The sequence below is a fragment of the Tenrec ecaudatus genome, chromosome 1 (genome assembly GCF_050624435.1).
Source record: "Tenrec ecaudatus isolate mTenEca1 chromosome 1, mTenEca1.hap1, whole genome shotgun sequence".
Taxonomy (NCBI): domain Eukaryota; kingdom Metazoa; phylum Chordata; class Mammalia; order Afrosoricida; family Tenrecidae; genus Tenrec; species Tenrec ecaudatus.
The window spans coordinates 179567198-179589995 of NC_134530.1; the positions used below are offsets into that span (position 1 = coordinate 179567198).

Below are 22798 nucleotides of genomic sequence, written 5' to 3' on the forward strand. Positions count from 1 at the left end.
CTCTTCATCTCCTATCCATGGTCCTCTGGACCCCATGCATGGCAGTGCACCCAGCACTGTTCACCATCCCCCAGCACAGCCAGCAGCCCGCAGGGGTTATCCCCCTCGGCCCCCCACCTCCGCCACCAGCCTCTTTTCACCTGTGAATCAGTGGGCACACCTGCACCCCCTTGTTCTGGTGAGAACCATTGCAGGCTCAGCTGCTGAAATAAAACTTCGCCGCAAAGCCTCGCACTGGAGCGTTTATTATGCAAAATTGCCTGCCGTTAGCAAAGCCGTATAAATTAAAATCGGGCCGAGCAGAGGGGTCCACCAGGGCCACAGTCAATTCCAGCATCCCCTGAGCTTCCCCGCTCCTGGGGGCCTCACAAGGAGGGCTGTGCCTTTCACTCGTGTGGGAGGGGAGCCAAGTGAGCAGGGAAGAGATGGCTTGCTGCCCCCTCCCCAGCCCCGCCCCCACCGGTTTTTATTCTCTCGGAGACACAGACCTTTTGACACCTATGTGTGTCCCGTGTTAGGAGTGCCCCATGACAGCAAGGCCAGTCTTGTTCGTTTTTGGATCTCACTTTCCCGTCACTCCTACCACTCGCTGGCTCGGCCTTCCCTTCACCCAGCCCCTGCAGATGGGCCTCCGCGCTTCCCATCGCCCCCTCTGCCCGGACCTCAAGCAGACAGGACAGCAGCGCAGCCCAGTGACGGTGAACTGGAGGTCAGGAGGTGCTGCTGGACAAGCAAGCCCAATTAACAGCAGGGGGAAGCCGCTGGCAGGGCAGGACAGAATATTAGGGTGTATGTAACAAGTGGGGGTTCCCTGGGGACTTTACAAGCCAGATTCAGCTGCGAGGTGGGATGCACCTGTTTCCTGCACAGTGGGACTCACAGTGGCCCACTGTGGTCACCACAGGACCCAAGAACATGTCACATTCACAGCTGGTTCGTCAAGGGCTGGGCAGGCGGCCAGTACACACGTGTGCACTGGCTATAAATGTACAAGCCCCCACCACCACCACCACCCAAGAGTCCGGGGACAGTGGTCCGGGTGTGATGGCTTGGAATGGGTTAGGACAGAAGGCGAGGGCTAGAAACATCCTATCGGTGCAGGAGGCCAGTGGTGTCCAGTGTGAGTGGGCTGCGGCCGTCCCACGGCATCCGGAGTCTTCAGCAGTCTGGGTGCCTGCAGGTCCTGAGCTGTTAGCGAGGGGGCAGGGCCTGCATGTGGAGGGCATCGTAGGTGTCCTTGGTGGCTGGGCTGAGTCCCTGATGAGAAAATAGGGGGAAAGTGAGTTGAGAGGGGGGGTGCTCCCATGGAGATCAGAGTCCCTACCTGCCCTCACAGGTGGGAGGTACTGCCTGAGGGCTGTGGGCCTGCTGGGAATAATCTGAGAGCTACTGCTTGCCAGCTAAAGTTTCTGCCTGCCTCTGAGCTGCCCGTGCCCAGCCACCTCCCTGTGTGGCCCAGCAGGAAGGAGAGTCCCAGTCCCTAGGGCTGAGGGGGCATCGTGGAAGGCCTGCTCCAGAGGATCTGCTGCCCCGAGCACTGGGGCCTTAAGGCCCTGCCACCTCTGTCTCCACCCCCAGGGAGTGCCTCTCCTCGGGCCTGGCGGACGAGTGGACAGCAGTTCCAAGCCCACCACACTCCCCCCATGGGGCCCTTCGCACCTCATCGCCCCTGACGGGTAAGTTCTGGTGACATGTTCCGTGAACTAAGTGAGCCCCACGGGGGCATGGAGGCCATAGGACAGCTCTGCTGTGTGCTTCACTTGCTTCATTACCTGCCCTGGTCCACCCTGCTGGTGCTGTGGGCTCACTGTGGAGATCCTGACCTCGTGGTCGGTGGGTCAAGCCCACCAGCTGCTTCTCGGGTGAAGGATGAGTCTGACCGTCCCATAAGGCCATGCAGTCTCAGAAACACAACATACGGTCCGCACGACACTCAGAATCAAACCATTGGTGGTGGGCTTGGTTGTATTGACACAAAGCAGACACTAGATTACGGTTTTATTTTTAAAGTGCCATCTTGACGTTGGCTTTCATTTTCGTCCATCTCCCTGCCTATCCTCCTACTCTTGGGGAGTCTGCAGGTGCAAGGCAGAGCTCCTGGAATGGCCTGAGCCATGGCCATGGGCCTGGAGTCCCCAGCATGGTTTCCTTGGACCACATCCATGCAGCTGGGCCAGGCAGAGGGCTGCGGCCGGCGGTCTGCTCCAACGGCTGAGGCCTGCCCTGCCCGGCACCTCACAGGGTCCCACCACCACCACCACAGGCCAGACCCTAAAGCCGGAGCCTGGAGGATGCTCATGCCAGCTGTCCCGTCCTTCTCACCTGGTAGAGGCCATCATGCCCTTTGCCTCGCCGCCGCTGGTTCTGTGGAAACAAGTGACAAAGGGCCAACAAGTCAGTCAGGCAGGCAGGTAGTAGTGGCATTCCTGCTGAGGGGCCCCAAGAACATCCAAAGTGACTGTCTCCTAGCTGGTCCCCTTCCCCACCGCAGGAAGAAGGATCTCTGCACCACTGGACGACCTCGGCCTTGCAGAGCTGGGCTCTGACCTGGCAGGGTGTGTGCTCTGCCCCCTCAGATCCCCCTATACTGTCTGGAGGGCCACCAGACACGGGAACCCCAGGGCCTGGCCATGCTGCCACCAAGCAGTGTAGAGGGGTCTCCTTGCGCGGCCCCAAATTATTGGTGCTTTGGCTGCAGAGCCTGTGCGCGCCCCAGGGCTCCCCATCGCTAGCTGTGTGTGTGACCGTGGGCAAGTGGCACTCTTTCTCATGGGGGAGGTGGGGGTGGGCTCCGGGTGGCTGCCCTTCCTGCAGCCATGCCAAGCCCCGAAGCACAAGGGGTCGTCGGTGTCTTCATTGGACGGCCCATGCTCAGCAGTGCACCATCCCCACTCCCCACCCCACCCAGTCAAGGACGGTCACGGCTCTGACCCGCCTCTGCTGTTTCCCAATCTAGATTAGTCTGAAACTGTAAAGGAGCCCGCGGGTGGGGCGAGAGGCTGGCTAGAATGGGCGCTGATGGCAGGCGTATAAAGGGGAAGGGGGGCAACAAGGGGACCCCCTGGCTCAAACAGGACCCACCTCGCCTTTCGTCCGGATCTCGCTGTAGGCCTCTGCCATTTTGTTTTTCTGCAGTGCCTGGAGGGGAGAGACCAGACCAACGGTGCAGCAGGCTCAGGCTCGGCCACCGGCAGCCGCCCCTGGCCCCCTGCCTCCTTGACAGACACTTTGGTCCCCCCACACCCCGCTCCAGCCCCACCCCTTCTGCCCCAAGCGGCCGGCTGGGGCTGGCCCCGGAAAGGACAGACTCATTGCTGTCGAGTGAGTGGCTTCCGGGCCCTGGCCGCCCGACCCCCGCCCCCCCCCCCCTGTCCCCATGCCAGAGTAGAACTGCCCCCGGGCCTGCTGGCCTGAGGTCCGGACAGAGGACTGTGGCCTGGCGCCAGGGCGGGCTTTGGGTCAGCAGTCAGCGCGCATCTCTGGCAAGTTATCAAGTTATCGCCCGTGATCTGATGCCACAGCTGCCCCGCCTGCACGAGGGCAGGGCCGCGGCCCCTCCCGGGGTCTGCCCAGTGGGACGGGGTGGTGAGGTGGGCACGTCCAACAAGAGCGCACTTTCAGGCACAGCCAGGGGATGAGCCAGGGGATGAGACAAGACTTGGCCCTTAGAGTGGGCGGCGTCCGGCGACAGAGCCCACCGCCTCCCCCGCGCCCCAGTCTGGGACTCACGTTGTACACGCCTTCCTGCGGAGCCTTTCTCCCGGGCTGGGGAGGAAGAGAGAGCGGGTCAGAGAGGGGGGCTCCGGCAGCTCAGGAGAGCCCTGGCTCACCGGGGACCCCCTAGTCATCTTGGGTGGGCGGTGGGAGTGCCTCGGGTGGAGCCAGAGCCAAGAGCCAGCACTGCCCAGCCGGTCCTACTGAGTGAGTTGGCGGTGTCACGGAGCAGGCACGCCAAGACCCCATCCAGCTGCCACCCTCCCCACAGCAAGAGGGCACCGTGGAGCCAAGGGCACAGAGACACTGGAGTTCTTTGCCCAAGGCCTTGAGCCCTGCCCTTCGTGGTCACCAGGTGTGTACTGCTGGGGAACTGGGGGTTGCCGCCCACGTCCAACCCAAGTGGGTGAGTGAGTGGGGCTGGGCCCCCGGGCCACACTCATGGGGGGGTGGGGAGTGCGGATAGGAAGGAAAGGGCCGTAGGCTGGCCTCGATTTGCTGTAGGCCCACCCGGGTTAGGGTCCGACTGGGGCAAGTCATCTGAATTGGGGCACTGAGACAGAGTCACACAGAAATACCAACCTGCTTCCCTCCCACCTCAGGGTCCCGGGCCCGTCTCTTATCCAGAAGGTCGTACTCCTCTCTTCGCCCTAAATTGAGCTCCTGAGATAGACAGACAGACAGACAGACAGACAGACAGACAGACAAATGTCAGAGGAAGAGCTTAGGGGCCTCGGAGTGACAGCTGGACCACGCAGATGTTGTTTCCAGTGGCATGGGGGTGTAGGTGCTGGCTGAGTGGTGAGATCTGAGGGTCGTGTGTGTATGTGGTGTGTGTAGAAAAGAGAGTATGTGTGGTATGTGCATGTGGTGTGTCTATGAAGTATGTGTGCAGATGTGATTTGTGTGTGTGTGGTCTGTGATGTGTGTGTATGATGTATGAATGCACATATGTAGTAGAGGGTGTGGTATGATGTATAAGTAGTATGTGGTCTGTGAGTGCTTATGTGGCATGTGAGGGTGTATGTATGTGGTGTGTGACTGTGTGATAAGCATGTGGTATGTATGTACGTGTAGTGTGTGTGGTCTGTGTGAGGGGGTGTGAGTGTGTATGTGACATGAGTGTGGTGTGTATGCATGTACGTGATGTGTGTGAGGCAGTGTATGTGGGTGCGTGTTCCTGTTCAGTTCAAAAATGCTGTTGCCATGGGGTGAATCCGATCCCCAAAGGTCACCAACTGGTTTGTTTACCGCATGCTCATCTCCGTGTGAGATCTGGGCGAAGCTGAGGCTCAATCAGGCCAAAGTCCTACTGCCCAGCAAGTGTGAAAGACTCGCCCCTGCCGCCCCACTCCATCCCCATCCCCTGGGTCACCCTCCTCTGAAACCCAGGAAGCCGAGCCCACTGCCATCCTGTTGACCCAACCTAAGGCGACCCCGCACGGCGCAGTGGGATGCAGCGCCAATGAGGCTTTCTTGGCTGTGAGCTCGCAGGCCGTCCTTGTGCCGCCTGCTAGGGGGGTTGAACCGCCAACCTTTCCATTAGCAGACCCTAACAGCTTGCTCCACCCACACCCTCCCCCTCCTGGCCAGCCGCGCTAGGGGCTCTGTTTTTCAGGCAGAATGGCTTCATCTTGCGGTGCCCCCCCCTCCCCGCCCCCGGAGGCGGCGCGGTTACTGTCCCATGCTCCATGCTCCATGCTCCATGCTCCGGGTCAGGCTCAGTCTGAGGCTAAGCCACGTGCGGGCTCCTGGAGCCCACCCTGCAGCGCCCCGCGTTTCCTCCCCGGTGGCCTGCACCCACTTACATTATAAAGCTGGTTGGCGCCCTGCTGGTACTGGGGCACGTCTGTGATCCTGCCGAACTGGGGAAAAAAGCAGACAGGTCACATCGCGCCATGGAGCGCCTGCCGGAAGCTCCTGTTCCGGCTGCCCCCCAGTTACAGGGTTTGGGAACTTGAGTGCCAGGCTGGCGTAGTACCCCACTCTGCGGCACTGGTGTGCACACATTTGTAGGACCCCCTCGCCAGGCACCAGCACCAAGGTCACCATGACGACTTCCTCCCCCGACCCTGTGCCCGGGACTCTCCTCCCCAGCCCCCTCTGTGCCCTGCTGAAGGGGGAGCACATGCCTTCCCTGGCCCCTTGGACACCCACCTTTGCTCTCAGGAACAAAGCGGTGACAATGATACCATAGATGAAGAGGATCCCGTCCAGCAAGTAGCAGAGCTTGGGGTCCAGCAGGCCAAAGCTCTGGGCCTCTGCAACAAGAGACAAGATTGGTCAGCCAGGCCCGGCAGCACAGGGCAATCCGCGCCCGGAGGGGCAGTGTCCATGATCAACTTTCCACTTCTAACTCTTTGCTCCTTCTGGCCATAACCCTACTCTGCCCCCTCCTCCCAGAGCAGAGCCATGGGCCATGGAATGATGGGAGCAGGGCCTGTCTGTTTGTCCCTGGAAGGAACATGACCCCGGCCGGGTTACAGGGAAGGACTCCCAGAGATGCCTTGCGGCAGAGCCAGAATGAGCCCAGGAGGCGAGACTGAGAGAGCTGACGGGGTTCCAGATTTGATCCTCAAATGAGTGAGTTTCACCCTCTATTAAGACAGAGACTTGGGATTACTCCTCCTCCCTCTCCCCCACTGCTCCCTCCGTGCCTGGGGCTGGGCTCCTAGGGCAAAATGCAGGAATTACATCGACCCTCCTCACCTGGCTCAGGCACCATCTCCCTGACAGCCAGCCTAGACCCATGAATTCATTCTCATCCATTCCCATCCTCTCTCTCTCTCTCTCTCTCTCTCTCTCTCTCTCTCTCTCTCTCTCTCTCTCTCTCTCTCTCTCTCTCTCAACATTCCTGGGACAGCAGCATCCCTAGGGGATCCTAGGGGCACAGACCCCACCAGGTGGCACTGTCAGAGGAGGTGACACCAAAATGCCCACCATACTTTGGGGCAGTGTTTCAGTGGGAATTTATTCTATAAAAGCAGCATATTAGGTAAAAAAAACAAAAAACATGTGTTGTATGCCCAGCCTATTTATGTGGCTACAAGGTTAAAACCCTGTGCTAATGTCATTTGAACCTTCTAATGTGCCCAGGCGAGAGCTGCCGTCCTGACCCAGCTATAAGAGCCTGCCCTCATCGCTCGGTCTTGTCCGGACGCCTCGCAAGCATGCGTGGCTGGCGTTTCATCAGTGCTGATTTGACCAGACTTTCTGTTGTTTTAGCTACAGTGTTGTGGTAACGTAAGGGTTGCTATAAGTTAGCATAGACTAGATGGCAGTGAGGTCTTTTATTTTTTATCGTAATTGGTATTAGTGAACTGATATCTTTTTTGAGAATTAAGTATTAATTTTTAAAATTGGGGGGGGGGGGAGTCACACAAGCCTTCCCTCCGTTACTAAGAAGGTCCTGACAACATTGTAGTTCAGCATAGAAAGATGTTCCAAAACAATTTTTGTTAATAATTTGTATAATCTAAGAAGCCTTATACTTAAGCAATTATGATGATATCTATTTATCAATATTATTCCGTGATTAAAATTAATAGTAAATATCATGCAGCCACTGTGCCCCAGGAGACAGGCAAGGCTTTCGACTCGCATAAGAGAGTTGCTGTGAGTCGGCCGTGCCAGGTGGCGGCGGGCTCGGTTGCCTTTTAGAGTTGCAGTCCCGGAAGTCACAGGGGCAGTTCCACTCTGACCTATAGGATCACAGTCACGCTTGCCTGGGTTCGAAGGCAGTGAGTTTGTTGGTTTTTCAGTTTTCAGGAAAGATTCTGTATGGTCTGGTACGCGAGGTTCATGGGGCAGGGCCTGGAGCGTGGGCCCTTAAGTTTGCCCTGACTGGAGCGACTCCACTCTCTGTGCCTTTGCACCTGCGATTCCGCCCCCACGGCCCCTGCCTTTCTCTCCCAACACTGCCACCTGGCTAGCCTTTCGCACCCCAGACGTCCAAGGAACCCCTCGTTCCTTCTGCAAAATTAACCTTTGCCAAGCTGTAGTTAATCGCTGTAGTTGGCACTGAGGTTTGGGTGCAAAGGGGTTAAGGAAAGCGGCTCATTCACTAGTCGTTAAATCAAAGTCGCAGTAGTCGTTCGGTGCCTGGTCGGGCTCTTAGCGATCCTCTGCACAACAGAACAAAATATGCTTGCCGGCCCCCTCCTCGCGTTTGTACCATGCCTGAGCCCATCAGTGCAGCCGCTGTCAGTCCGTCTTGTCAATGGTCTTCAGCTTTTTCACTGTCCTGATACTTTACTGAATCAAAGTTAGCTTGTGTATTTGACAGATCACCGCACTGTGAGTGAGGGGATGCAGGTTTTGGTCTTGCTGTACTTCCTCATTAGGAGCCTAGTGGCTCGGTGGGTGAAGCATCAGGCTGCTAACAGCAGGGTGCATGGGAGAGAGAGGGGCTGCCTGTGCTTGTGAAGACTCAGAAACTCTAGGGAGCAGCTGCACTATGGAAGCGAAGAGTCACCAATGACCTAATGGTGGATGTGCAGTCGCAGGCCTAGGTAGGAACGGGCCGCTCTCGAGGCTGGGGTGCCCTCTGGTGGGCATCTTGAGACCTGCATCAGGACAGTCAGATACCAACTTTGTCATTGCTGCTGCTGCTGCACCTGCTGCTGCTGTTGACCAGGCTGAACCTTGTAGCACTGCTTTACCATCAGTCTGCCCTAGACACGTCTTTCAATGTAATAGCTTTTCAGATCTTCCAGCAGCGCCATCAGGAAACGGAGGCACAGAGAACTCAGGTTGACCTGGGAGCACAGGTCAAGTGAGAGGCAAGACCCAGGATCAAGCACTGGACTGGGTCCCTCCTTCCTCCTCCTTCCCCTGGGCGCTTCCCGTTCTGTTCTCTTCATCCTCCAGAATCAGTTGTTGGTGGCCCCATAGACGGATTCCCTGTCTAGGACCTCACCCCTCATTCAGAGCACCCCCCACCCCACGCCCCTCTACCATCTCCCATAGTCCCTACTAAGGAGCCACTCCGAGGAAAGCTGGCCTCCTTGTCGAGCCATGGGTGCCATTGCCTCCCCAGCAGCACCCAGCTCCCACCCTCATCTGGGCCTGCCCTCTACCTGCACCTGAGAAAATCAGACTGTGTCCACCCACCTCTTCCCCTGACGGCTGTGTAAGAGTTTGTCTCCCACGGGATGCCCCAAGAGTCACCCCTCATCTAGAGTATGCACTCGAGGGAAGCAGCTACTGACTTTATTTCTGCTTCTGCCTCCACCCCGGCACCAGAGCACAGCGGGCAGGGTGGACGTCCGCTAGATGGTGTGGACTTCTCAGGGCAGGATTCAGGAAGACCCTGGGTTGGGGCTTGCCCACCCTCGGACCCCTAGGCTCCTCCTCCCCCCCCAACCCCCCAGGGGTGGGAACCAAAGATCCCAGCCACTAATGAAGGCCACCACTGCTGAGGTCATGCTTCCATCTAGGACGGGAGAGCAGGTGTCAGCTGCAATTTACGGGGGTGTTTGAGATTCATCAAAAGAACCAGGAGAAAATGGCTCAGCCTTTCCCATAAAATGAGAACAGAAAAATTACTGGACAGTAAATTTAGAGCAAATAAGAGGAAATATTTCTTTGTGCGGTACAGAGTCAGCACAGTGGGGGGCAGGGAGATTGGGTGTCTCCAGAGAGAAGTAACAGGGGCAAGGCGCTCTCTCTCTCTCTCTCTCTCTCTCTCTCTCTCTCTCTCTCTCTGTCTGTCTGTCTGTCTGTCTCCACTTGATCTTAGCCAAAAGGCCGAGAAACAATGACTCTTTCTTTCTCTCTTTCGTCCTTTTTGAAGAGCGGCCCACTTATGACCGATGACAAGTGTGCTGTGTATCGTTTGCTGGGCCAGAGCGGGTTAACCCGACTCCCTTCCCTGGGTCGGAACCGGCCTCGCTCAGTCTACCTGTGCCTGCGCTGGGAACCCAGGACTGCAGAAGGCAGGCGTAACCCCGGGAACCCCCCGGGGGCCCTGCGTCAATGATGCCACTGATGAAACGCGCATTGTCTGTCTGCTCTGTGGGCAGCAGCCCTTCCCCTGCCACTCACAAGCTGTCCCTTCGGACTGTCACCCCCCTCCACGGGGCCTCAGTTTCTGCAGCTGTGAAATAGAGGCTACTCCCGTTGACTTGAGGGCTATGTGGGGAGGGTCAAACCAGACCCCTGTATTGGTGGGTGTTATTGTAAATAGTAGGGTGCCCTGGTAGTGCAGTGGTTAAGCATTTGGCTGCTGCGAGGTTGGTGGTTCAACCCCACTAGCAGCTCCGCAGGGGAGTGATGAGAGGCGCCCTGCTGCCGTGAGGATGACCGCCTTGGAAACCGAGGAGGCAGCCCCCCTCTGCCCTGCGGTACCCCAGGAGTCGGAATGGCCTCACGGGGACAGGTGGGTTTTCATTTTCTTGTGACTGTCGGGTCTCTGTTCCCTGTGGAAACACAGCGGGGGCCTGGATCTGGGAGTGCCCAGGAGACTTCTTCAGCACACCTTCTCCTCCCTGCCCATGGCGTCTCCCCAGGCTGCCTCCTTTTGCCCCCCAATACCAGAGCCTTACTCCTCCGCTGGCCTACTCGCCGTTGTTGGGCGGTGCCCTGCGTCGATTCTGATTTGAGGGACCCAGGTGACAGAGCAGGATGGCCCAAAGGGTGGTCCAGGCTGGCATCGTCATGGGAGCAGGCCTGCAGCTTTCCTCCAGGAATGGGGCTTTCCAACCCGCAGCCTCCGCTTACCCGCAGGAGCCCCTGCGCCCTGTTCATATTTCAGCCGTGTCCCATCCCAATGGCCACCACCTTGTTCTGCTGCCGTGCAGTGTGCCACGACGCCGGGGAACCCGTGTGTCATGGAAGCACGCGTTTCCCATCACATATGGTTGTTGTCCCCGCAGCTCCTCTGCGGTGGCCACAGCGCTGGCTGCGTGTCGCCGGCCGGGGAGCGCCCCAGCCCCAGCGCGTGTGGACAGGGCTCTGCTGGGAGTCACAGGCTTCTGCATCAGCTCATTTTCACAAGTAGATCGCCAGGCCTCTCTCCTGAGCCCATCTGCCTCTGGGAGCCCCATTGACATCTGTCCGCCAGGGGGGTGGGGGATGGGGCCTGCTAGTGCTGGAAGCACCTTGGCGACATCGCCTCCAGCTCCGAGTGCGTGGGTCTGGGGTAGGAGCTTCCAGTGCCTGGCCTGACTTGAAGTTCCAAGCTGCACCAGATACCGCCAGTGGGGAACGGAGCAGTTAAGGAGGAAGCTCCGCCTTCCACAGAGATGCAGCCAAGACCTCAAACAAACACACATGGCTGCCACACAGGGAGGAAGAAAGTAAGTCTCAGGCCTTTCACAGTGCTTGCATTTCTAAAGTTGTCAGAGCCTCAGTTTCTTCATCTAAAATGGAAATCATTGTAGGACCAGTCGCAGTAGGTGGCGGGGCGCGGGGGGGCTTAACCAAGGTAATTCACATGGGCTGCAGGACTTGGCAGCTGCGCCTGAGTCACTTCCAGCCCACAGCCGAGTAGAGTTGCTCCGTGGGGGTTTTCAAGGCCCGGATCTTCACAAGCATGCTGCCAGGCCTGTCTTCCGAGGGCCCTCTGGGCAGGTGAGGACCATCAGCCATTTGGCTAGTGGTTGACCGCTTAGTGCGTCACAATGTCAGCCGGGGCTGCTGTCGGCGTGGCTTTTACCTCAAACACATGCATACAGTGGACCAGGCCGTGTGAGGAGCTCAGAGAGCCTCTGGGGCAGCCAGAGATAGACCACACAGTGTCCACCATTCCTGCCTGATGCAGGCATGTCACAATGTCAGATTCTGCAAGGAAGTCCTTACATTAGACTAGTAACCCACATGAACTGCAGCTTCGTGTATTCTGAGACCAGAAGAACTAGATGGTGCCTCCTTACCATTCCCCACTGCTCTGAAAAGAGGCATGACAGAAAGTCCCAGTTAGAATAGAGCAAAACTCACATTTAGTTTTAAAAATGCAGACTTGCTGCACTGATAGAGACTGGAGGAGCCCCTGAGAGTATCCCCCTGACACCTTGAACAATCAACTCGACAGACCCAACGGGCAACATTTGCCCAGAAGCAAAGCTGAGAGGGAGGAGGGGCAGGGAAGCTGGGGATGGAGGCCGGGAAGACAGGGTGGCAGGGGAGGGCAGCCATGTGACAGCATTGCCACCAAAGCAGTGGAGCAATGTGTGTGAACAGCTGAACGGGAAACTAACTGCTGGGCAAACCATCATCTACAAACACAAGGAAATGTTTTTGAAACATTTTAGAAAAACCCTGAGTTGGGGGACGTTTCCTGACCAACAGGAGGTGTCTGGGGCCCGAGGCCTGTCGACCCAGTAGCTGCTCTCTGTTTTCTCAGGGTCGGGTCTGTGTTGCACACAGCACACCGGCACTGAGTCTTTTGTCTGTTCATCTTCCAAGAATGAGGATTCAATCTTAACTTCTGCTGACACAGCTCCCAGGCCCCTCATGGGTGGGGGCACCAGAGGTGCTGCCCAGAATGGTGGCAGAGAAGGCTCTGACCTGACCACTTCGAACCTACAAGCAGCCCTGTCCCCACCCACCTCCAGGGCGCCTCCTCTCCCAGCTGACCCCTTTTGGGCGCAGGGAGTCCGGACCTGGTGCTTTCATTTCCCCTGGGTGCACCTGGCTGCCAGCCCCCTCCCCTGCCCCCTCTGAGGACACAAACATCACTACCTGCTGCCACGTGACACTCAGTCACAATGGCTGTCCCCTCCCCAGCAAGCCTTGGAAAGCACGGGCCACGACTCTTGGTATCGCTTGCTTGTGTCCCCTCCTCTCCTAGGACACCTCTGGGCCACTTGAGCAGGGAAAGCACAGCCCTCCTGTCAGAGAGACCCTCAGGCCACATTCGGAACTTGCCTCAGATTGGCTTTGTTTGGAGGCAATTTTCTTGGCCTCTCCCGGGCTTTTGTTCCATCTGCAAAGTGGGACTAAGAGGCCCGGCCTGCCAGACCGGATGCCCGTTGTGTGCAGGCGAGTGTTCCCGCGGCACAGACGGGGCCTGCAGTGTCAGCACGGCCGTGTCCCCACAATATAGGCTCTGTCAGGACGAGCAGGGGCCAGCTAGCCCCTGCAGCTGTCACGGTTTCATGCCAGGTTCTGGAGGAGCGAGGTCAGGTTCCCCAGCTCCAGGCAGGATCCCCACTTCTCAGAGGTGTTGGAGGGTAATGTTAATCCAGGCAAGCCCTGGAAACGCTGCAGCCTTAGTTCAGACCACCACAAGGAAGCCACCCCCCACCCCCACCCCAGGGAAGCCAGGCCCCTGGGTTGTTGGGAGCCCGGTGGCACAGTGGCGATTCATGAGGCCGAGAGCCATAAAGGTTGGCTGTTGGAATCCATCAGCCACTCTGCGGTAGAAAGACGAGGCTCTCTGCTCCCTAACGAGCCAAAGTCCTGGCAGCCAACATGTTTGCTTGGTCCTCTGGGGCCCTAGTCAGACTCGACTCGACAGCAGTAAGTTTGGCTTTGGCTTTGGTAGTCTACAAAGCGTGCACTAGGATTGTGGTGGCGGGGGTGGGGTGGGTTGGGGATGAAATATTGTGAGAAAGACCAAAGTGTGACACAAGAGAGACAGTGAGCACATACTGTTGGGAAACAACGGCTCAGAGATTCGTGTGATGCGGCACTGCCACCAACCTTGCATTTGTAGAAAGAATAAAAACACAAATGCATTCTCTGCAAAGCACGCTACCAATGAGGTGACTCTGTGGCCAGTGAGCGAGGAGGGGGCTGGTGCAGCCTCTGTTAAGCTGCTCCCTGAAGGCGTGACCCTTGGAAGCCACCCAGCAGCCTGGGGGAGAAAGTCATGGTGCTGAGCTCCCAGAAAGACAAGCTGCCCAGAGAACCCTGCGCCCTTGGTACTCCATCACACTGGGCAGGGAGCAGGGGTCAGAAGAGACTCCCCGGCAGCCACCGTGCAACCTCCCCATAGAATCTGGGGCCGGGTGCCTGACCTGCCCTGCACTCATCTGCCTTCATCCTCTCAGCAACTCTACCTCCTGGACCACAAGTCCGTGCCCATTCTGTCCTGCAGGCGAGAACACCGGGTTTTAGGAAGACAGACAACTTGCCCACAGTTGCACAGCTAGCAAGTCCCCAGTCTTTCTTGCCTGCTCTCCCGCAGAGCCTCTGGGGGTCCCCTGACCCAAAGGGCTCCCACTGTCATAGGGAAGTCTTCTCTGGCAGCACCGACAATGGCACTCGCTGTTTTACTGTCTGTCTCTGGGGCAGCTCTCCTTCCCAGAGTTTGCCTTCAGAACCAGCAAGAACACAAAGCCTCCCTCTTCCAGAGGGAAGCCTTTCAAATCCACCTGCACCCAAGGCCTGGTTCTGCTATCGAATTAGCTGCGAGGCCATGGAACCATCGTATCTACCCCTGGACATATGACTTGCCAATGGGATGCTCTTGGTACTTGGTGGACACTTACTGTTTAAGTGCTAGAGGAGCCCTGGCAGGGTGGTGGGTTGCCTGTTGGGCTGCTAACCTCAACGTCAGCAGTTCGAAACCACCAGCTGGTTCGTGGCAGAAGTGCTTCTCTGTTCCTGTGAGGCTACGCGGCCTTGGAAGCCCCAGCGGGCCACTGGCCTTTGTCCTGGAGGGTCCCTGTGAGGCAGAATCCACTCTGCGGCAGTGAGCTTGTTTAGGTGTGAGACCCCGAGAGCCTAGGGTCCAGATGAAGTTGGCCAACTTCCGAACCCTCTGAAGTCCCACCCTCTGCACCCCACAGCCTCGGCTCAGCCCAGGCCCACTGGTAATGACACTGCAGGCTGGGAATTGAGAAAACAGGAAGTCACGTGTCCGCAGGAAGGCAGTGGCAGCTGTGGGGGTGCCTATGCTGGGTGCCAGAGTAGTCAGGGTGCTGCAAAAGGCAGCCAGCCCTCCCCCGTGGGGGTGTCTCTTTCATGGAACAAATAACTTTCACTGCAGCAGACAGGTCTCAGCTAGGCACCCCAAATCACCACGATGGCCATCAGTTCAGGAGCCCTGGTGGTGCCACTGTGGTTAAGGGTGCTTGCCTTTTAGCAGAAAGTTTAGTGGTGCAAACCCACCAGTCACTTCTTGGAAGAACGACATGGCAGTGTGTGCGCATAAAGAGGTGCCCTCTCGGAATCCCTGGGGCAGTTCTCACCGTGAGTCAGAGCGACCTGACAGCGGTGGGTGGGTTGCTCTTGTTGGAGTTGAACATCTGTTCCATGCGAGGAACCACGTGTGAGTTTGCTCCTTAAACCTTCACTGAGAGCCGCTCTCCTCCTTGTGCAAGAATCACACTTCAATAGCAGGGGCTCTCCTGACACCAATGTCCATCCCCAGGGAGAGGCAAACAAAAGTCCTGGAGATTAATAGATTTGGATGGCCTGGGACCAGCAAGTGGTCAGGACCCACCCTGGGCAATGTGCAGATAGGCCGACCCACCTGAGGAACCCCCCACCCACACACAAAGCACTCGGACGGCAGAGCAAGTCTGCGTACCTTATTGATACTTGTCATGGATCAAATTGTCTGTCCCTAAAATATATGGCAAGTGGGCTAGGCCCCAGTTCCCAGGATTGTGTGGTTGTGCTCCATTTGAGGATCTGCTGTAATTACACTATCCCCCCTTTGTGCATGGGAAATCCTGACATGTAGGTGCTAACTAGGCTATGGCAATGAAGAGCAGGTGTGCTGATTAGGTGCTGGTTAGGTGTGCTGGTTAGGTGCTGGTTAGGTGTGCTGGTTAGGTGTGTTGGTTAGGTGCTGGTTAGGTGTGCTGGTTAGGTGCTGGTTAGGTGCTGGTTAGGTGTGCTGGTTAGGGGAATGAGGCAGGACAAGGGCAGGCCAGATGGCCTTACTCACATGCCCTTGGAAAGTCGGAGGTCAGAAAGGGAGCTTCCCTGCATGTGGCCTGCATCGATCTCTTATAAAAGGAGAGAGGCACAAAGAAGAGAGGGACCTGCTACCACCAAGAAAGAGCCAGGAGTGAGATGTGTTCGTTGGGCTCAGGGTCCCTGTGCTGAGAACTTTCTAGACCCAGGGACGACATGGGGATCTCTAAGGAGTTCCAGGAGCACAGATTGGAAAGGAGCCGAGGCCATGCTTCCAGAGTCCACGCACAGAGAGAAGGGCCTTCCCGTAGGACGGTGCCGGAATGTGCACGTCTAGCCGCCTTCATAACCTTCTGAGAGTCAGGAGCAGTCGGAGCACGTGCCAATGAAGATCAAGGATGTCAGCCTTCAGTGTGGATTACAACTCAAGGTTGAGAACACCCAAATCCCCGCAGCTGGACCAGTAGGTAACGTCACGATAAAAAGAGGAAAGATTGAAGTTGGCCAGGATTTCATCTTGCTCGGATCCACAAGCAATATTCATGGACGCAGCAGTCAAACAAGCATCGCGTTGGGTAAGTCTATTGCACAAGACCTCTTTAAAGTGTTAAAAAAAAAAACAAAAAACCCAAGGATGTTACTTTGAGATCTAACCTCCCTGGCGGTCATCCGAGTGTGGCTCAGGGTCAATGTTAACCGTGAATTAAAGTTTATCACACCTGGAATATCTACTCAAGAGATTAAAATGAGTCATTTCTTAAGAATCACAGGCCTACAGTATAAAACAACAAATCTTATCCAAAACAATGTATCGATTTGGTTACAAAATTACTGACATAATTAGACCGCCAGGGAGGTTAAGGTGTGCCTGACCTAAACTAAGGTGTTTTCAATGACCTCCCATGCGTGTGAACGTTGGACACTGAAGGCGGAAGAGGACTCGGCGTGTTTGAATCCCGGTGCTGGCGAGGCATATCGACAGTTCTGTGGACTGCCACGGGGACCAAGAGATCTTAGATCTGCCTCGGAAGAAGTCCAGGCAGAATATTCCTTAGAGACTTTGTCTCACATACGTGCACATGTTGTCAGGAGAGACCAGGCCCTGGGGAAGGACATCGTGCTTGGTAAAGCGGAGGGGCAGCGGAAAAGAGGAGGGCCCTCGATGAGACGGGTGGACCCCGTGGCTGTAGCAGCGGACTCAAACGTAAGAACATCTGTGAGGATGGCTCAGGACCGGGCGTGTCCCGCGATGGCACCTCACAACAACCTAACGCGCTGCGAGAGGATAAGCTTGTTTGTTCAAGCCGCCGACTGGTGGTGTTTCCCTCCCAGCAGCCCTGGGTGACCAAGACAGGACCGTGTAGCTCACTCACTGGCGCTCACTTGAATTTGTGGAGGACTCTGTCCAGGGACAGCTTCACACGCCCCGTGCCACTGCAGAGCTAGGTCATCTGGCCGCAGCTGTCTACACGTCCGCTTTCTCATCGACCCGCAGTCCCAGGGGCCAGTTTGATTGTTGAGGGGTAGCAAGATTATGGGGAAATGGTTTTTCTTGTATTTTAATTTCCACTAAAGTTATTTTGATGGATGCGGTAATGTCTAAAACATATTCTTTGCTCCTTAATTTTCCTTTTTTTCTTGTAAAAATGGGGAAAAGTTTCCTATAAAAAGGCAGCCAAATCCTCAAACACACCCATAATACTATGTTCAAACAGCCACTCCTAACACAATGGCAGATTTCCTTCCAAGGTGTTATTACGCATAAATTATAATCATTCTTCATCGAAAGTCGTGCTCATTTTGCCAGTTAATACTGAATTTTCACATCCATTGTAATGCTCATGCTCGTGCCCAGATTTGCTGGATGACCTTGTGAAGAGTTACATAATAACCTTCCACCATGGATCCAAGAACCAGTCTCCTGTTCGCCAACTTCGAGATGGCTTCTGTTATCTTGGGGTTTGTTTTCTCACCATACCGCGCAGGGTTGCGTTGAATACTTTCATCCTCCGGTGTTTCTGTTGGAGCCAGTGCTGTCAAGTCGGCGCTGCCCCCGTGCCCCTCGCGTGTCCAGGGAGAACTGCTTCTCACCCTGTTGCCCATGACGGATTTTTGGCAAGTCCGTCACCAAGGTTTTCTTCCGAGGTATCGCTGGGGTGGACTGGAACCCCGAGCCTTTTGGTTAGCAGCCAAGTTCCTTAGCTGTGTGCACCACCCCAGGGCTCAATAAGTAATACTTGCAAAACTGAACGCTAAGACAACATAGCCACAGAAGAAGACTAGCCAGAGATACAAATGGTCCGTCCTTAGAGGAGCAAAAAGACACTGCTTATTGATATATCCAAGGGGACTCAATCTCAAGCATGGCCAGGGACGTGCAACACAAAGGGAAAGGGAAAGCCCATGGTCCCCAGGGGGCGGAGGAGAGGCGGGAATGCCCAGGAGCAGCAGCCCCGGTGCAGACGCAGCATGTGCAAAGGTCCTGCTGCAGCCTCAGGCCTGGTGGCTGACTGCCAGGGAGAAGCGTGCAGTGGGGTACAGAGATGGAGGGCATTCGGAGGAGGGGGAAGGGGGCAAGAGAGGGGGCATGAGTAGAACTTTCCGGGCCAATGGCCTCCCTCTGGAAGAGATGAAAGCAACTGCCAATTTTCCGTCTGCAGTCAAACCGGGCTCGCCTGGCTTGATTGCACCTTGATTTGTTGCTTGCAGACACCCACTGGGGGCATGGGGCTTCGGCTTTGGGCTGCTGACCCCGAAACTCATGGGACAGTTCCACTCTGGCTCCTAGGGTTGCTCCGAGCCAGAATGGCCTTGATGGCAGTGAGTTGGTGTGTGTGTGTGTGTGTGTGTGTGTGTGTGTGGTGGCCTTGGGTTGAGGGGGGTCTACTGACACCACTGTTCCAGCAGCTTGCACGCACTCAGCCTCTGTGTCATAGCTTGGTCATTCTCACAAGATTGAAAATGTCTTTGTAACACATACTTAGTACACTAAGGTGCCGTGTAACCGTAAGTTTATAGAGAAAACCAAAAATTGAAGTGACTTGATTTTTTCCCCACCTATAATTGCTTTATCTCGGTGGTCTGGAATGGAACCGGAGTACCTCTGAGGTGTGTCTGTTTCTATTATTCATAATTTCAATAATAGAAATATAATTTTAAACATTAAAGTCAAATTGAATGAATGTCGTTCATTCTGGCTGGCTGGAGAGGGCTCTTCAGCTGGGCGACAGGCCCTGAAATCGCGCCGCGACGTGTGGCCAGCCTGCTCGGGGGAGACCCTCCGAACCGGCCTTCAATATCTGAGCAGGCCTCGTCTCTTCCTGCCCTCACCCCAGAAACCAAACTATGGTTTCCCCTCTTAAACGGAGCCTGTTTCTACAGGGGGCCTGCAAAATCAGTCATTCTTTTCTCATCATTCAGGAACACATTTTGAACACCAGGTCTCGGTTTCCCCTCCCAAGCTTCAAGCTTTTAGGTTCTTCTGAAGAAGAGCCTATCATGCATGTGTCACCTGCCAGAGGGCCCCGAGCTCAGTGCTGGCCATGTGCAGAGAAGGTCCCGATGCCTCACAAGGCAGTGAGAGGTGAGGTGAAAGACAGCGGGGCCAGGGAGCCAGGGCTGCCGTGACAAAGGACACAAACTCGGTCACTTAAGCAACAGAAGGAGAGTCTCTCACAGCTCTGGAGACCAGAGTCTGACGTTGGGGTATTGGCAGGGCCCCGCTCTCTCTGAAGGATCCGCTTGCCTCCTCCTGGCTCCTCCTGGTCCTGGCCATCCTGGGCTTGTAGGTGCGTCACTTCTGTCTCGGCCTGTCTTCCCTCTGCATTTGTCATCTTCTTGTACGAGGACACCTCTCAAGTGGGATTGAGACTCGCCTCACGCCAATAGAGGAGCTCTGAGAGTCTAGGGGGTTACACCTGGAGCTGCAAACCCCAAGGCCACCAGTTTGAGTCCATCAGTCTCTCTGAGGGAGGAAGACGAGGCTCTCTGTGCCCATAAAGATTGATAGCCTCAGAAACCCACAGGGCCAGTTCTACTCTGCCCTATAAGATGACTACAAGTCAAAGTCAACTTGATAGCAGTGAGGCTTAATTTTTTTTTACTATATATATATCATGTTACTTGAGAACATCTTCAAAGATCCTGCTTCCAAACAAGGCCACATTCACAGTACTGAGGGGTGAGGACTACAACATATCTTTCTGGGTGATACAGTTCAACCCGCAACGAGAAATAAAGCGATCTCTACAAGGAGAGGGTGACACGGCACCCGATAAGCATGGTCCGGGCCTCTGGAAGGGCAGCCAGAAGCCCTCCTCCGGGGAGCAGCTCCCTCCACAGACCTGCCAGCAGTCACAGAAGGTCAGCGGACAAGCCTCTCGTGTTTGCTGACAAGCAGTTGCTAAGTAGCAGGCCCAGGCAGTGTCGGCCCCTCACAGTGGCAGTACACAGCTAGAGATGATACAGAGATGAGGGGGCTCCAAAACGTGGGTGGGGAGAATGGCTTTCAAAGATAGGGGAGAATTTTCCACAGAGTTTGTGAAGCCCCCTCATATCGGCGATGCAGAGACAGCTGGTACAGAGGTGACACAGACGCAGATGGGACGGATATGGCGCGTGGACACTTGATGGCGGCGAGTTCCACTTTTTGTTGACTCCACTATAGCTCATGTGAATTGATAACATCTTCCAAAACCCCGCTGTCCCTCGCTGACAACAATGGTCATGCCAAACACAGGATCCCCATTTGCAGTTGACAAAACCTCTTTGCGTCTTTGACGCCATTGGATGTTAACAAGTGAGGTAAGCCGGACAGGCCTTCCTTGTCCTATTGGCAGATAATGAGGCCGACATGCAGGCCCCACCAGCTTACGCAGCACATCTGTGCCAGAGTCTGCATGCGAAGCCAGGTCTCCCCAGGCCTTGGTTTTCCCTAAGACCACTCCGATCCCACGCCGCTACCTGCTGCTCACGGCCCGCTCCCATGGAGTTGAATCCGGCCCACAGTGACCCGACATCAGGGTGGGGCTTTGTTCTGCCCGGGCTGTTAGGATCATTGCCGGCTCTGCTGGCCAAACATTGCATGAACTCACCCCTAATGCGCTGGCTGGAACTGCTTCTCTGTGGTGAGGCGGGTGATGTCAGCTGGTCCCGATGATTTTGCCCAACGTTCCGTTCCCACCTCTACAAATAGGGTTGTTGAAGCTTTGTAAATCTTCATGAGAGCAGAAAGCCTCATCTTTAATCTGTAGAATGGTTGCTGGGCTTGAACTGCCAACTCTGCGGTCCATCACTTACCCGAGAGCACCACCAGGGTGCCTCTGAGCACTTTCCCAAACCAAACTCACTGCCATCGACTCAATTCCAGCTTCTAGTGATGCTACAGGACAGAGCAGAAGTGCTCCTGTGGGACTCAATCTCGGTGGGACTAGAAAGCCTTGCCTCTCTCCTGGCTGATCTTGTGGTTAACAGTCCAATGTGTAACACGTGTACCCCTGCCTCTAGTTACCAGCCCGGTATATAACTATGTGCACCTCCTGCTTCCAGTCTGCATACTGACCACCGTTTGAACAAACCCACCCCAACTCAGACCCCTGGATGTCAAAGTGCCGAGCAGGATTTTGTCATGGCTCTCAAAAATTTAAATGCGTATTCTTTTTGTCCCAGTAATTCTTTCGCTAGAACTTTATCCTGTGGATAAACTTGCACACAAGCATGCAGAAATATAAGTAAGAGCATTCATTGCATCATGATCGGTGGCAGCAAAATCCAAAACACAAATCCCTAACCGCGTGAGTGGCCCCACCATAGGGTCCATCAACTGGGAAGCTGATAATCTGCCCTTTAAGCAACGGACCATAAACTTGGTTGTGACTTAAAATATCAAATGCTCTGCAGATATTTCTGTGTGTATTATAGCAAGGAATCTAAGAGAATTGGGCGAACAAAAGCTGCAGCATGGTACGCAACGTATTTAGATCAGTATATATATATATATTAGATATATAAATATATAGGCTGCCTAGGTATGCTTACCTATACATACAAATACATCACAACTCTTGCTGCTGCCGCTGCTGCTGCTACTACATACACGTACCTGTTGCCCCTAGCGACCCCTTCTCTGGCAGAAGAAGGGGGAAGTTGGGGAACTGCACCAACTATGCATCACGCGGCTGATCTTCGACAGAAAGTGGCCTGGGGGTGCACCGAAGGAGGGCGTGTGGCAGAGCTCTGGGCCTGCGAAGCCATTTTGCTGCGGCTCCTAAAATTCACAGCTGCAGGAGAGCAGGGCTTTCACTCTGCACCCCCACCCCACCCTCAACTCGACCACTTGCAGAGCCCAGTCGGTGAGGCCAGGTGAAAGGGGACCCCCTTTACGGAGTCACCCCCAGCCAATCCCACTGCGCGTGAAGGCGGGCTCCCAAGAGGCCACGCTGGGGAGCTGAGGCTGCTTGGGGAACCGAGAGGAGAACCTGAGACCGAAGGGGACCCTCGGGTGCCACTCCTGCAGCCTGGTACCCCCAAGCTTCTCAAGGGTGCGTGTTGAGGCTCCGCCCCCCTCGGCTGAAACCTGCGTTCCTGTCTGCGTGTCCATATCCCTGGGGCAGTGCCTCCTACCCTGGCCCCCAACCGGGCTCTCACCCGAGTGCAGCTATGGGGGCTGCACCACCGCCCCGAGAGCCCTGGGCAGGCCCAAGGAAGAAGTGCTACTTTGATATATTACAACACACACAGATTCTTCACAAGCTAGAGGTCACTACAAACAAACAAAATGTCCGGAGCAAACAGGCTGCTGTGGGCTGGTCCGACGCCTGGCGCCTCTCCAGGACGCAGGAGCACTGGCCTGGCGGCTTTCTGCGGCTAGAATCTCTGGGCGCAGACAGGCTCCACCGGGAGACCCCTGCCCTCTGGGCTGCCCATTGTCAGCCTCGGAGGCTGGGGGTCCTGGAGGAAAAGGGGACAGCGGCAGGCTCCAGCAGGGGCTGCACCAGCCCCACTACCTGACCTGGGGTCAGCTCCCACCCCTCTCTCTGGCTCACACTTGGGGTTGCAGGTGTTAGACTGTTGTCTCCAAGCACAGGGAAAGCCAAGGTCCGTGGGGGGGGGGCGGAGGGGGCACTGGCCGTCCCACCGTCCCATCCCGTGCGGTTACCAGGAGCAGCCCCGCCCGTCCGCCCGCCCCCTGCGACAGCTGCCTCTCCCTCGCTCGAGGTTTCCTGTCGGCGCAGCCATCCCGGCCTGGGTTATCGCCGGAGATCTCCCATCGATC

At 56.0% G+C, this 22798-nt stretch overlaps 1 protein-coding gene across 1 annotated transcript in view; it reads right to left on the reverse strand.

The window, feature by feature from the left end:
* Positions 1 to 511: 511 nt before the first annotated feature.
* Positions 512 to 22798, reverse strand: part of CD247 (CD247 molecule) — an 81725-nt gene continuing 59438 nt past the window's right edge. The window contains exons 2-8 of the mRNA XM_075540922.1: positions 5872 to 5975; positions 5523 to 5579; positions 4297 to 4377; positions 3730 to 3765; positions 3082 to 3138; positions 2323 to 2364; positions 512 to 1257 (exon numbers count right to left, since the gene is read on the reverse strand). Of these exons, the coding sequence (XP_075397037.1) occupies positions 1192 to 1257; positions 2323 to 2364; positions 3082 to 3138; positions 3730 to 3765; positions 4297 to 4377; positions 5523 to 5579; positions 5872 to 5975 (443 nt within the window). The 3' untranslated portion in view covers positions 512 to 1191. The remainder of the gene's footprint in view (positions 1258 to 2322; positions 2365 to 3081; positions 3139 to 3729; positions 3766 to 4296; positions 4378 to 5522; positions 5580 to 5871; positions 5976 to 22798) is intronic.